The sequence below is a fragment of the Bombina bombina genome, chromosome 4 (genome assembly GCF_027579735.1).
Source record: "Bombina bombina isolate aBomBom1 chromosome 4, aBomBom1.pri, whole genome shotgun sequence".
In the NCBI taxonomy this organism is placed as follows: domain Eukaryota; kingdom Metazoa; phylum Chordata; class Amphibia; order Anura; family Bombinatoridae; genus Bombina; species Bombina bombina.
In genome coordinates this window covers 1,105,594,286-1,105,608,222 of record NC_069502.1, presented here as the reverse complement: position 1 = coordinate 1,105,608,222, position 13,937 = coordinate 1,105,594,286, and the positions used below count along the sequence as shown (strand labels likewise).

At 40.7% G+C, this 13,937-nt stretch overlaps 1 protein-coding gene across 1 annotated transcript in view; it reads left to right on the top strand.

Annotated features, from left to right (window-relative positions):
• The window catches only part of BICRAL (BICRA like chromatin remodeling complex associated protein), a 723,876-nt gene that overhangs the window by 332,383 nt on the left and 377,556 nt on the right, over positions 1–13,937 (top strand). The window contains 10 exon segments of the mRNA XM_053712738.1: positions 11,967–12,031; positions 12,033–12,101; positions 12,103–12,229; positions 12,231–12,301; positions 12,303–12,537; positions 12,539–12,575; positions 12,578–12,640; positions 12,643–13,300; positions 13,392–13,405; positions 13,504–13,559. Coding sequence (XP_053568713.1) covers positions 11,967–12,031; positions 12,033–12,101; positions 12,103–12,229; positions 12,231–12,301; positions 12,303–12,537; positions 12,539–12,575; positions 12,578–12,640; positions 12,643–13,300; positions 13,392–13,405; positions 13,504–13,559 — 1,395 coding nt within the window.

Below are 13,937 nucleotides of genomic sequence, written 5' to 3'. Positions count from 1 at the left end.
TCTGGTTGGAGAATTTAGCGCAACATGAATTGGATTCTGACATATATAGCATTGTTCGTTTACTACAACATGCTAATCATTTTATTTGTGATGCCATTTTTGATATTATCAAAATTGATGTTAGATCCATGTCTTTAGCTATTTTAGCTAGAAGAGCTTTGTAACTTAAATCTTGGAATGCTGATATGACATCTAAATCTAGATTACTATCTCTTTCTTTCCAAGGTAATAATTTATTTGGTTGTCAGTTGGACTCTATTATTTCAACTGTTACGGGGGGAAAGGGAGTTTTTCTGCCTCAGGATATAAGAACCTAAGGGTAAATCTAAGGCTTCTAACCGTTTTCGTTCCTTTTGTCAAAATAAGGAACAAAAAACCAATCCTTTCCCCAAGGAATCTGTTTCCAATTGGAAGCCTTCCTCAAATTGGAATAAATCCAAGCCATTTAAGAAACCAAAGTCAGCCCCTAAGTCTCAAGGTCCGTTTTTCCATCAGGATCCCAAATCATTAAATTTGAAGGTATGGAAATTGAACTCTTAGTACTAAGTCATAGAGGTTTCTCTGACTCAGTGATTAATACTATGTTACAAGCTCGTAAATCTGTCTCTAGAAAGATTTATTATAGAGTTTGGAGGACTTACATTTCATGGTGTTCTCATAAATTATCTTGGCATTCTTTTAGAATTCCTAGAATTTTACAGTTTCTTCAAGATGGTTTCGATAAGGGTTTGTCTGCAAGTTCCTTGAAGGGACAAATCTCTGCTCTTTCTGTTTTATTTCACAGAAAGATTGCTATACTTCCTGATATTCACTGTTTTGTACAGGCTTTAGTTCGTATTAAACCTGCCATTAAATCAATTTCTCCTCCTTGGAGTCTTAATTTGGTTTTGAAGGCTTTACAGGCTCCTCCATTTGAGCCTTTGCATTCTTTGGACATTTAACTACTTTCTTGGAAAGTGTTGTTCCTTTTGGCTATCTCTTCTGCTAGAAGAGTTTCTGAGCTATCTGCTCTTTCTTGTAAGTCTCCTTTTCTGATTTTTCAGCAGGATAAGGCAGTTTTGCGGACTTCTTTTCAATTTTTACCTAAGGTTGTGAATTCTAACAACATTAGTAGAGAAATTGTTGTCACTTCCTTGTGTCCTAATCCTAAGAATTCTTTGGAAAGATCCTTACATTCTTTGGATGTGGTAAGAGCTTTGAAATATTATGTGGAAGCTACTAAAGATTTCAGGAAGACTTCCAGTCTATTTGTTTTATTTTCTGGTCCTAGGAAATGTCAGAAGGCTTCTGCTATTTCCTTGACTTCTTGGTTAAAACTTTTGATTCATCAAGCTTATTTGGAGTCGGGTCAGGCCCCGCCTCAGAGAATTACAGATCATTTTACTAGATCAGTCTCCACTTCGTGGGTCTTTAAGAATGAAGCTTCAGTTGATCAGATTTGCAAAGCGGCAACTTGGTCCTCTTTGCATACATTTACTAAATTCTACAGTTTTGATGTATTTGCTTCTTCAGAAGCAGTTTTTGGTAGAAAAGTTCTTCAGGCAGCTGTTTCAGTTTGATTCTTATGCTTTTGATTTAAGTTTTTTTTCTTTCATTTATGAGAATAAACTTATTTTTTTGGGTTGTGGGTTAATTTTTCAGCGAAAATTGCTGTTTTTATTTTTATCCCTCCCTCTCTAGTTACTCTTGCGTGGAGTTCAACATCTTGGGTATTGCTATCCCATACGTCACTAGCTCATGGACTCTTGCCAATATGAAAGAAATGAATTTATCAGGTAAGATCTTACATAAATTATGTTTTTCGTCCCTTTCATGCAGACAAGGCCCAGTGCCAGCAGCCTGCCGTGAAAGCGGATCAGTCCAAGGGAACTTGGAAGCCTGCTCAGCTTTGGAACACGTCAAAGCAGAACAAGAAGCCCGCCGAGACAATATCGGCATGAAGGGGCGGCCTCCAACTGGTCTCCGGACCAAGTAGAGGGCAGATTGTCTCTCTTCTCTGCAGCCTGGTTGCAGGACATTCAGGACCCTTGGGTTCAGTTGCCGCCCAGGGTTACAGGAAAATGGACCCGGGAGGAGTCTCTTCTTCCGATAAATATTCTGGAACTTGAAGCAATTTACAATGCTCTGAGGGCGTGGCCTCCTCTGTGGTCGTTCAGCTTTATCAGATTCCAAACTGTCAACATTACCTCGGTGGCTTACATCAACCATCAGGGGGGTACGAGGAGCTCCCTAGCAATGAGGGAGGTGTCTCAGATTTTTGGAGTGGGCGGAGTCCCACAGCTGCTTGCTTTCAGAGATCCACATTCCAGGTGTGGACAACTGGAAAGCGGACTTTCTCAGCAGGCAATTCTTCCATCCGGGGGAATTGGTCTCTTCACCCCGAAGTGTTTGCAGAGATTTGTCTCAGATAGGGAACACCGGAGATAGATCTCATGGCGTCCAGACCAGTGTTCCAAAAAGTTGTAGTTGCAAGCTACACCGATACGGTTCGAGGTCAAGGGATCCCCAGGCACAGCTAATAGATGACTTGGCAGTGCCTTGATGATTCAGCCTAGCTTACATTTTTCCACTGTTACCACTTTTACCTCATGTAGTGGCACACATTAAACAGGAGCGTGCTTAGACCATCCTGATTGCTCCATCTGGCCGCGGAGGACGTGGTTTGCGGATCTGGTGGAGAGGTCATCCTCTCCGCCATGGAGGTTACCCTGTCACAGGGATCTGCTGGAACAGAGTCCCTTTCAATATCAAAATCAGTTAGGTTCTTACATAAATTATGTTTAATTTATAGGGCTTTTATGTTAACGTCTCTCTTATGGAGGTGAATTTTTCTTGTGTCTGGGACATGTATACTGTCCTATTTTTAATAAGGGCTTATATTTATCACCCTCTTCTTGAGGTGATTTTTACTAAAGCCTGCGACAGTATGTTGTCCTATTTTTGTATAGGAACTTATTTTTATTTCTCTCTTATTGAGGGGATTTTTTTCCTTATGTCCATGACAGGCATGGTTGTATTTATCATATTTCCATTTTTAGTGTTTTCGGTCACTAATATATATATATTTTCTCCTACATTGGTGTATCCGGTCCACGGCTTCATCCTTACTTGTGGGGATATTCTCAATCCCTACAGGAAGTGGCAAAGAGAGCACACAGCAAAGCTGTCCATATAGCTCCCCTCAGGCTCCGCCCCCCCAGTCATTCTCTTTGCCGCTCTAACTAGTAGCATCTCCACGGGGGTGGTAAAGAGTATGTGGTGTTAGTTGTAGTTTTTTTATTTATTCTATCAAGAGTTTGTTATTTTAAAATAGTGCCGGCTTGTACTATTTACTCTGAAGCAGAAAGTGATGAAGATTTCTGCTGAGAGGAATATTAACTAAAATCCATTGCTGTTCCCACGCAGGACTGTTGAATACCAGAGAACATCAGTTGGGGGGAACAGTTTGCAGGCTTAACTGCTTCAGGTATGATCAGTCATTTTTCTAACAAGACTATGTAATGCTAGAAGACTGTCAGAAATTCCCTCAGGGATAGGTAAGCCATTTTTCTTAGACTCTGTATAAAATGATGGCTTATATTAAGGGCTCTATGCTGGTTGACACTATTGTGGGCTTAATCGATTGCTTTTTAGCATGTTTTCAGTATAAATAAGGTGTTTTTTCAGATTTCAAAACACTTTTGGGGTTTAATTTGCGCCTGGCACTTATTTGGACACCTAATCTAGTCAGAAAGGCCCCTCCACTCTGGAATGAAGAGGGAGGAAGCCTCATTTTCGCGCCTCAATTGCGCAGTTGTTTTGACTAGGCAGTTCATGCAGCTTCACGTGGGGAGTCCAGAGTCTTCAGAAGGGACTTCAGAGAGGCTTATTTCCTACATAATCCCTAAGGAAGGTAAAAGCCACAGTAAAGGCCTGTGGCATTGTACTGTAGTGTTTTTAACCGGTTAACTGCTGTTATTAGCTCCGGTTTGGGCATTAAGGGGTTAATTGGTCTGAAAATTTGTGTGCAATCTTTTCAAAGCATTAGTACACTGTGGTGAAAATTTCATTAAAATCGGATGTTTATTTGATGGTTTTTTGATGTTTCAGTAATAAAGTGTGCACTTTTATTATTTAAAGACACAGTAACGTTTTTGTCAAAAATAATTTTTATTGCATTGAAGTTCTGTTTAAGTCTGTCAAACATGTCTGACCCTTCAGATAGCCTATGTTCTGTATGTGTAAAGGCCAAGGTGGTTCCCCCATTAAATTTATGTGTGAAGTGTGCCATAGCGTCCAAACAGCTTAAGGACCATACAATCACGCTTAAAAATGTAGCCCAATATGATTCTTTAGCTGAAGGTAGTGAGGATAGCTCGCTATCCCCTCCTTCTGTGTCAACACCAGCTATGCCCGCGCAAGCGATGCCCAGTACATCTAGCGCACCAATTACTATTACTATGCAACAGTTAGCAGCAGTAATGGATAATTCTCTCGCAGCATTTTTATCCAAACTGCCAGCTTTTCCAAGAAAGCTTGATTGCTCAGTTTTAAATACAGAAAATGAGCAAGCAGACGCAGAGGATAATTTATCTGTAGTGCCCTCACATCAATCTGACTTGGCGGTGAGGGAGGGCCTGTCTGAGGGAGAAATTTCTGACACAGGAAATGTTTCTCAACAGGCAGAGCCTGATACCATAGCATTTAAATTTAAGCTAGAACACCTCCGCGCCCTACTTAAGGAGGTCCTAGTTACACTTGATGATTGTGAACCTTTGGTGGTCCCAGAAAAATAGTGTAAAATGGACAAATTCTTAGAGGTCCCAGTACACACTGATGCGTTTCCGATACCCAAGAGGGTGGCGGATATAGTGACTAGGGAGTGGGAGAGACCAGGTGTACCTTTTGTTCCCCCCCCTATATTTAAGAAAATGTTCCCCATTGTTGACCCCAGAAAGGACGCGTGGCAGACGGTCCCTAAGGTAGAGGGGGCAGTTTCAACACTAGCTAAACGCACGACTATACCAATAGAAGATAGTTGCGCTTTTAAAGATCCTATGGATAAAAAATTAGAAGGTTTGCTTAAGAAAACTTTTGTCCAACAAGGTTTTCTTCTTCAACCAATTTCTTGCATTATTCCTGTAACCACGGCAGCGTCCTTTTGGTTTGAGGAATTAGAAAACTCGCTCCAGAAGGAGACTTCTTATGATGAAGTCATGGACAGAATTCACACTCTGAAGTTGGCTAATGCCTTCATTACAGATGCCGCTTTTCAGTTAGCTAAAGTAGCGGCGAAAAATTCAAGTTTTGCAATCGTGGCGCGCAGAGCGCTTTGGTCCAAAACAAAATTGCTTAATATTCCTTTCAAGGGTAAGACCCTATTCGGGCCAGAGTTGAAAGAAATTATTTCGGATATCACTGGAGGAAAGGGCCATGCCCTCCCACAAGATAGACCTTTCAAAGCTAAAAATAAGTCTAATTTTCGTTCCTTTCGCAATTTCAGGAACGGACCTGCTTCTACCTCTACAGCCACTAGGCAAGAGGGTAACGCATCCCAGCCTAAACCAGCATGGAAACCATTGCAAGGCTGGAACAAAGGTAAACAGGCCAAGAAGCCTGCTGCTGCTACCAAGACAGCATGAAAGGTTAGCCCCCGATCCGTGACCGGATCTAGTAGGGGGCAGACTTTCTCTCTTTGCTCAGGCTTGGGCAAGAGATGTTCTGGACCCCTGGGGACTAGAAATTGTCTCTCAGGGGTATCTTCTAAAATTCAAGGACTTTCCTCCAAAGGGAAGGTTCCACATGTCTCGCTTATCTTTAGACCAGATAAAGAGACAGGCATTCTTACATTGCGTAGAAGACCTTTTAAAAATGGGATTAATACACCCAGTTCCAACAGCAGAACAAGGACTGGGTTTTTACTCAAACCTGTTTGTAGTTCCCAAAAAGGAAGGAACTTTCAGGCCAATTCTGGATTTAAAAATCCTAAACAAATTCCTCAGAGTTCCATCATTCAAAATGGAAACCATTCGGACAATTTTACCAATGATCCAGGAGGGTCAATATATGACTACCGTGGACTTAAAGGATGCGTACCTGCATATTCCTATCCACAAAGATCACCATCAGTTCCTGAGGTTCGCCTTTCTGGACAAGCATTACCAGTTCGTGGCTCTTCCCTTCGGATTGGCCACTGCTCCCAGAATTTTCACAAAGGTGCTAGGGTCCCTTCTAGCGGTGCTAAGGCCAAGGGGCATTGCAGTTGCACCTTACCTAGACGACATTTTAATACAAGCGTCGTCCTTTCACAAGACAAAGGCTCATACGGACATTGTTCTAGCCTTTCTAAGGTCTCACGGGTGGAAGGTGAACATAGAAAAGAGTTCTCTGTCCCCGTTCACAAGGGTTCCCTTCCTGGGAACAATAATACACTCGGTAGAAATGAAAATCTTTCTGACGGAGGTCAGGAAGTTAAAACTTTTGAACACTTGTCGAGTTCTTCAATCCATTCCACAACCCTCCATAGCTCAGTGCATGGAGGCAATAGGACTAATGGTTGCGGCAATGGACGTGGTTCCCTTTGCTCGAATTCATTTAAGACCATTGCAACTGTGCATGCTCAAACAGTGGAATGGGGATTATGCAGATTTGTCTCCCCAGATACAAATGGACCAGAAAACCAGAGACTCACTCCTCTGGTGGTTGTCTCAGGATCACCTGTCTCAGGGAATGAGTTTCCGCAGACCGGAGTGGATCATTGTCACGACCGACGCCAGCCTCTTAGGCTGGGGTGCGGTCTGGGAGTCCCTGAAAGCTCAGGGTCTATGGTCTTGGGAAGAATCTCTTCTCCCGATAAACATTTTGGAATTGAGAGCGATATTCAATGCGCTCCAGGCATGGCCTCAACTAGCGGAGGCCAAATTCATCAGATTTCAGTCGGACAACATGACGACTGTAGCGTACATCAATCATCAGGGGGGAACAAAGAGTTCCCTGGCAATGAGAGAGGTATCCAAGATCATCAAATGGGCAGAGGATCACTCCTGCCATCTATCAGCAATTCACATCCCAGGAGTGGACAACTGGGTCGTCAGACTTTCCATCCGGGGAAGTGGGAACTTCACCTGGAGGTTTTTGCCCAGTTATCTCAACTATGGGGCATTCCAGATCTGGATCTGATGGCGTCACGTCAGAACTCCAAAGTTCCACGTTACGGGTCCAGGTCCAGGGATCCCAAGGCGACATTGGTAGATGCCTTAGTGGCGCCTTGGTCGTTCAATCTAGCTTATGTCTTTCCACTGTTTCCTCTTCTCCCCTGGCTAGTAGCCAGGATCAAGCAGGAGAAGGCTTCGGTAATTCTGATAGCTCCTGCGTGGCCACGCAGGACTTGGTATGCAGACCTGGTGAATATGTCATTGGCTCCACCATGGAATCTACCTTTGAGGCAGGACCTTCTAATTCAAGGTCCATTCGAACATCCAAACCTAGTTTCTCTGCAACTGACTGCTTGGAGATTGAACGCTTGATTCTAGCGAAGCGTGGGTTTTCGAAATCGGTTATAGATACTCTGATCAAGGCTAGAAAGCCTGTCACCAGGAAAATTTACCATAAGATATGGCGGAAATATCTTTGCTGGTGCGAATCCAAGGGTTACTCATGGAGTAAGATTAGGATTCCAAGGATACTATCTTTTCTCCAAGAAGGATTGGAGAAAGGTCTATCAGCTAGTTCCTTAAAAGGACAGATATCTGCCCTGTCTGTTTTGTTACATAAGCGTCTGGCAGCCGTGCCAGATGTTCAGGCGTTTGTACAGGCTTTAGTCAGAATCAAGCCTGTCTACAGACCTGTGGCTCCTCCATGGAGTCTAAATTTAGTTCTTTCAGTTCTTCAAGGGGTTCCGTTTGAACCTCTACATTCCATAGATATTAAGTTACTATCTTGTAAAGTTTTGTTTTTAGTAGCTATTTCTTCTGCTAGAAGAGTTTCTGAATTGTCTGCTTTGCAGTGTAATTCACCTTATCTGGTGTTCCATGCAGATAAGGTTGTTTAGCGTACCAAACCTGGTTTTCTTCCAAAAGTGGTTTCTAATAAGAATATTAACCAGGAAATCATTGTTCCTTCTCTGTGCCCTAATCCAGCTTCTAAGAAGGAACGACTGTTACACAATCTTGATGTGGTTTGTGCTTTAAAATTCTATTTACAAGCGACTAAAGATTTCAGACAAACATCATCCTTGTTTGTTGTCTATTCTTGTAAGATGAGAGGTCAGAAAGTGACTGCTACCTCTCTTTCCTTCTGGCTGAAAAGCATCATCAGATTGGCTTATGAGACTGCTGGACAGCAGCCTCCGGAACGAATTACAGCTATTACGGCTATTTTTGGGAGAAAGGTTTTACAAGCAGTGGTGCCTTCCGTTTAGGTTACCTGACTTGTTCCCTCCCTTCATCCGTGTCCTAAAGCTTTGGTATTGGTTCCCACAAGTAAGGATGAAACCGTGGACCGGATACACCAATGTAGGAGAAAACAGAATTTATGTTTACCTTATAAATTTCTTTCTCCTCGGTGTTATCCGGTCCACGGCCCACCCTGGCATTTGGTCAGGTTTAAATTTATTTTTGTTAACTACAGTCACCACTGCACCCTATGGTTCTCCTTTTTCTCCTAACCGTCGGTCGAATGACTGGGGGGGCGGAGCCTGAGGGGAGCTATATGGACAGCTTTGCTGTGTGCTCTCTTTGCCACTTCCTGTAGGGATTGAGAATATCCCCACAAGTAAGGATGAAGCCGTGGACCGGATACACCGTAGGAGAAAGAAATTTATCAGGTAAACATAAATTCTGTTTTTTTTATTTGGACTTTGGTATAACCCTCTCATTTTGAGGGGATAATTTCTAAATGTATGTAACATTCTGTGTCGCTTTATTATCTTGACATCATTATAGTCTGATGTTATATATGCAAGTATTAATTGATATTCTTATAAGCATTGTTTGCTTATTGTATCCTTTTCTTCTGGATATATAAACTGAGTGTTTTTAGGGATTTTATCTCTATCCCTAACTGTTATAGTAGAAGCTTTCCTTCTTCTACTGTAAGTATTCCAATTGTTTTCCCTCTCTGTCTTCAGTAGAGGTATATATGTGACATCGTTTTAAGCATTATTCCGGCTTATTTTATTTTATTCTTTTTCTGTACATATTAATGTGTACCTTTTGGGTCTGCTAACATTCAGCTAGATTACGAGTTTTGAGCGCTATAGGGATTTTAACGACTGCCACAAAAGCGACGTTATTTCACCTCCCTATAGCGCTGGTATTCAGATTTTGAAAAAGCAGGCTTGTGCGGGCGATATGGTGGTGTTGAGCTCCATCCCCCACCGAAAACAAGCGCTGCTTTGATGTGCTCGTGCACGATTTCCCCATAGACATCAGTGGGGAGCGCCGGCAAAAAAAAAGTCTAACACCTACGATCGCGGAAACAAAAGCTCCGTAACGCAGCCCCATTGATGTCTATGGGGAGAAAGAAAATAATGTTTAAACCTAACACCCTAACATAAACCCCGAGTCTAAACGCCACTAATCTGCTGCCTCCAACATCGCCGCCACCTACATACAGTTATTAACCCCTAATCTGCCGCCCCCAACATCGCCGCCACCTACATAAAACTATTAACCCCTAATCTGCCGCTCCCCATGTCGCCGCCATTATACTAAATTATTAACCCCTAAACCTCTGGCCTCCCCCATCACTACCACTAAATAAATCCATTAACCTCTAACGCTAAAGTAACCCTAAGCCTAACACCCACTAACTTTAACATAATAAAAATATAGCTAAATTAAATTTACAATTGTTAACTAAATAAACCTATTAACCCCTAAACTGCCAGCCCCCCCACATAGCAACTGGCTAAATTAAACTATATTAACCCCCTAATCCTAACCCTAACCCCCCTAACTTTAACATAATTAAAATAGAGTTAAACTAAAGTTACAATTATTAACTAAATAATACCTATTTAAAAACTAAATACATACTTACCTGTGAAATAAAACCTAAGCTAGCTACAATATAGCTATTATTTATATTGTAGCTAGCTTAGGTTTTATTTTTATTTCACAGGTAAGTTTGTATTTATTTTAGCTAGGTAGACTAGTTAGTAAATCGTTTTAACTATTTACTGACTACTTAGTTAAATTAAATACAAACTTACCTGTGAAATAAAACCTAACCTGACTTACACTAAAACCTAACTAAAAAAATAAACACTAAAATTACTAAAAATAAAAATAACTAAATTACAAAAAATATGAAACAAATGATCAACAATAAAAAAGAATTACACCTAATCTAATAGCCCTATCAAAAATAAAAAAGCCCCCCCTCCCAAATAAAAATGCCCTACCCTACAATAAACTACCAATGGGCCCTAAAAGGGCCTTTTGTGGGGCATTGTCCCAAAGATAACAGCTCTTTTAGCTGTAAAAAAAAATACAAACAGCCCCCCAACAGTAAACCCCCCCCCACAACCAACCCCCCGAAATAAAATAACTATCTAAAAATACCTAAGCTCCCCATTGCCCTGAAAAGTGCATTTGTATGGGCATTGCAAAACATCCCAACCTAAATAGGGTCACTCTTGTACCCAGAAAGTGAAATATGGCACAGGGGAGGGTCTCAAATGATATAGGTGGTCACTCTTGGTCACAATCGGGTATTCTGGTCCTCCAAATGGAGGCGTGGGTTCTTATCCCGCTTTTAGTCGGGTGAGATTTCCCCACATTTTGTATTTTCTTCAGGATGGCCGGGAGAAGGGCTTGTCAGTCAGTACTCTGAAGGGTCATATCTCTGCACTGTTTGCATAAACGTCCAGCAGACCTGCCAGATGTTCTTTTTTAGTCAGAATCAGGCCTGTGTTTAAACCTGTTGCTCATCCATGGAGCCTTATTTTTGTTCTTAAAGTTCTCCAGCAGACTCTGTTTGAGCCTATGCGCTCTGTTAATATTGAGTTGTTTTCACTAAAGCTGTGTTTCTCCTCGATTTTTCCGCAGAATTTCCGTTTTTCAGATCTGCAAGGCGGACACTTGGTGCTCGTTGCATACTTTTTTCCAAAATCTACATATTTTATACTTTTGCCTCGGCTGAGGCTTCTTTTGGGAGAGAAGTTTTTCAAGCGGTGGTGCCCTCTGTTTAGGTCAGCCTGTCTTGTTCTCTTGCCTTTCCATTCTGTGTCTTCTAGCTTGGGTATTGGTTCCCACTAGTAATTAGAATGGATTTGTGGACTCTCCATGCCATTGGAAAATAAACTAAATTTATGCTTACCTGGCATGGAAAGTCCACGACCCGCCCTTAATTCGATTTAAGACTGCATTTGTTTGGTATAAACCTCAGGCACCTCTATACCCTTGTGTCATCTTCTTTTTCCATATTCCTTCGGCTGAATGACTGGGGCTTATGAGAAGTAGTAGTGGTACTCAACAGCTCTGCTGGGGTGTTCTTTGCCTCCTCCTAGTGGCCAGAAGTTGAATTCCCACTAGTAATTAGAATGGATTTGTGGACTCTCCATGCCAGGAAAGAAAATAATTTATCAGGTAAGCATGAATTTTATTTTATTGATTGAAGTTTGAGTTAGTAGAAAATGTAGAAAATCTTCAAATTAGAGTAAAAATACAGAGAGCAATGAGAACAAGGCAAGTCATATTTACAGTATATATATATATATATATATATATTATATATATATATATATATATAATATATATATTTATATTTATATATATATAAAGAAAGTGAAGTTAGAAAGAGAACTAATAATTACAATAAAAATAATCTATTGGGAATAAAAAGAAGAAGAAAAAAAACAGCATGAGATTACAAAAGGAAGGGTAGGGAAGAGCACGCCTGAGAAAAAGGGCCTTTAACTGGAAAAATATAACAATATAGTTATGCATTATGAGTCTTTCATCTATTGTAATTTTATCTTCTAGAAAACGGATCCTAAACCGTCTATCAAAGATGTGCACAATGAAATGGGAGAAGGCACCAATGATGAATACAACTATCAATAGTCTTCAGTTTCTTGATGAAGAGCATGAATCTTCTCCCATTCATGACCTTAAGAGAAGACATTCTTCAAAAATCACTAAATTTGGCTAATATTACAGCTCATACTTTGGCTAATGAAGCATATTTGGATGCCAACATTGGTCCTAACCAACACTTTTCAAATGTTCCTCTTCATTCTCATACTATCAGCATCATTTCCTCAGGATTCTAATGTTCCTAATCACTCAGGTCAAACATTACACTCAGTACAAGCAACAAGTAAGCACATCGTTAGCAAGCAATACTTTGGGTGTGCAACATAGTTTTATGCAACATGTAGGGATCAATATTCCTAGCCAGCATATGTCTGACATTAATCACAGTGGCTCCGGGCAAATACATCTAATTAGTTCCCTGAATAGTCCATCTTCATTGATGGCAATTAGTAATCCAGACGGATCCCAAATTATTCTTAAAAATGGTCAGCAAACATCGGGAAATACAACTGGTGGAAATGCTAGTTCACAGACAGACGCCAAATGGTAATGCAGTATTGGAAATTCAAGTCCATCAGGGCAGTCAGTTTCTGTTCCGTTTAACAATGGTAATTTCCAAACATCTTACCTGTTCATAACATTATTATACATAGACCACAAAATCCAAATAAATTCCCAATCACATTCCAACCAAAACCTGTTCAAGTAGGACAACAGACGTCTTACAATATGAATAATTTCGGTATACAGCAACACCATATACAGCAAAAATGTTCAATTTGTTCATGGAAACCCTCAGAATTCACAGTTGGTCAGCAAATGCATGTTAATATGCTTCTCAGCAAGGTCCTCGAAAAACCCGGTGCTCAGCAAACAGGAGGTAGCATTGTTATCCATTCAGCTATGGGGCAACCACACGGACATGCAAGCCAGCTTCTCATTCCTACTGGCCTTTCTGTAAATTCAAATTCAATGCAGCATGTTCATACTATAAATGCTCAGCTTGTTCATACCCAACCATCCCATCTTGGTCTAAATCAAGTATCTGCAGACCATTTAATGTTGAACCGAAACACAAATATGGTTAGGACTAATCAGTCGTACTCTACACAGATGCTAAATAGTCCAAATACAGCTGTGCAGCTTGTACATGGTCAACATTTAACAGGTCATGGAGGACAAGTTATTGTAAATCAAGCTGCATCCCATCTTGTTGGAGGACAGATACAACAAGTGTCACCCACTGTTGTACATTTATCACCTGGTCAAGGGAATGCTGGGTCCTAATAATCTAGATTTCACATCGGTGTCTTCTGGAGGACAAGACATGTCTGCACCCAAACCGCTTCACTGTTGTAAATTCTGGAACAGTACTACAAAATGTAGTAATCATCTATTTCACCATCTTCAGGAGGTGAACGTTTTGTTGGGGACTTGCAGACTAGAACTTCATTACAATGAGTGATTCTCGTCCTAATGCAAGTTCCAGTGCTTTTTGCCCCACATCAGGATCTCAAACAGATGTTTTCCAATATGCAGGGATGAAATAGTTTTAAATATAAAAAAAAAATGCTGATTGTTTTGATTTTTTTTGCTACTTTAACAGTTGTAATTAGAATTGCATAATTATATACATATTAAGAGTCTTTAATAAAACACTGCAAATATTTTAACTTGAATATATGTCTGAACATTGTTTATAGTAATCATCAATATAGACATATGTCTTAGATCATTGGGGGGCCCTTAGTCTTTCTACATGGCTGGTCATAAAATAGTTTGTCACTCATTGTGGGATGATTTTAGAAAGCTAACTCTGAAATATTTACTGTCACCAAATGTATAATAGTTGGTCCATTAATGTGACTTGATGGAGTTTTAGATTTAAGTTTCCTGGACCCTTTAAAACAATCATGC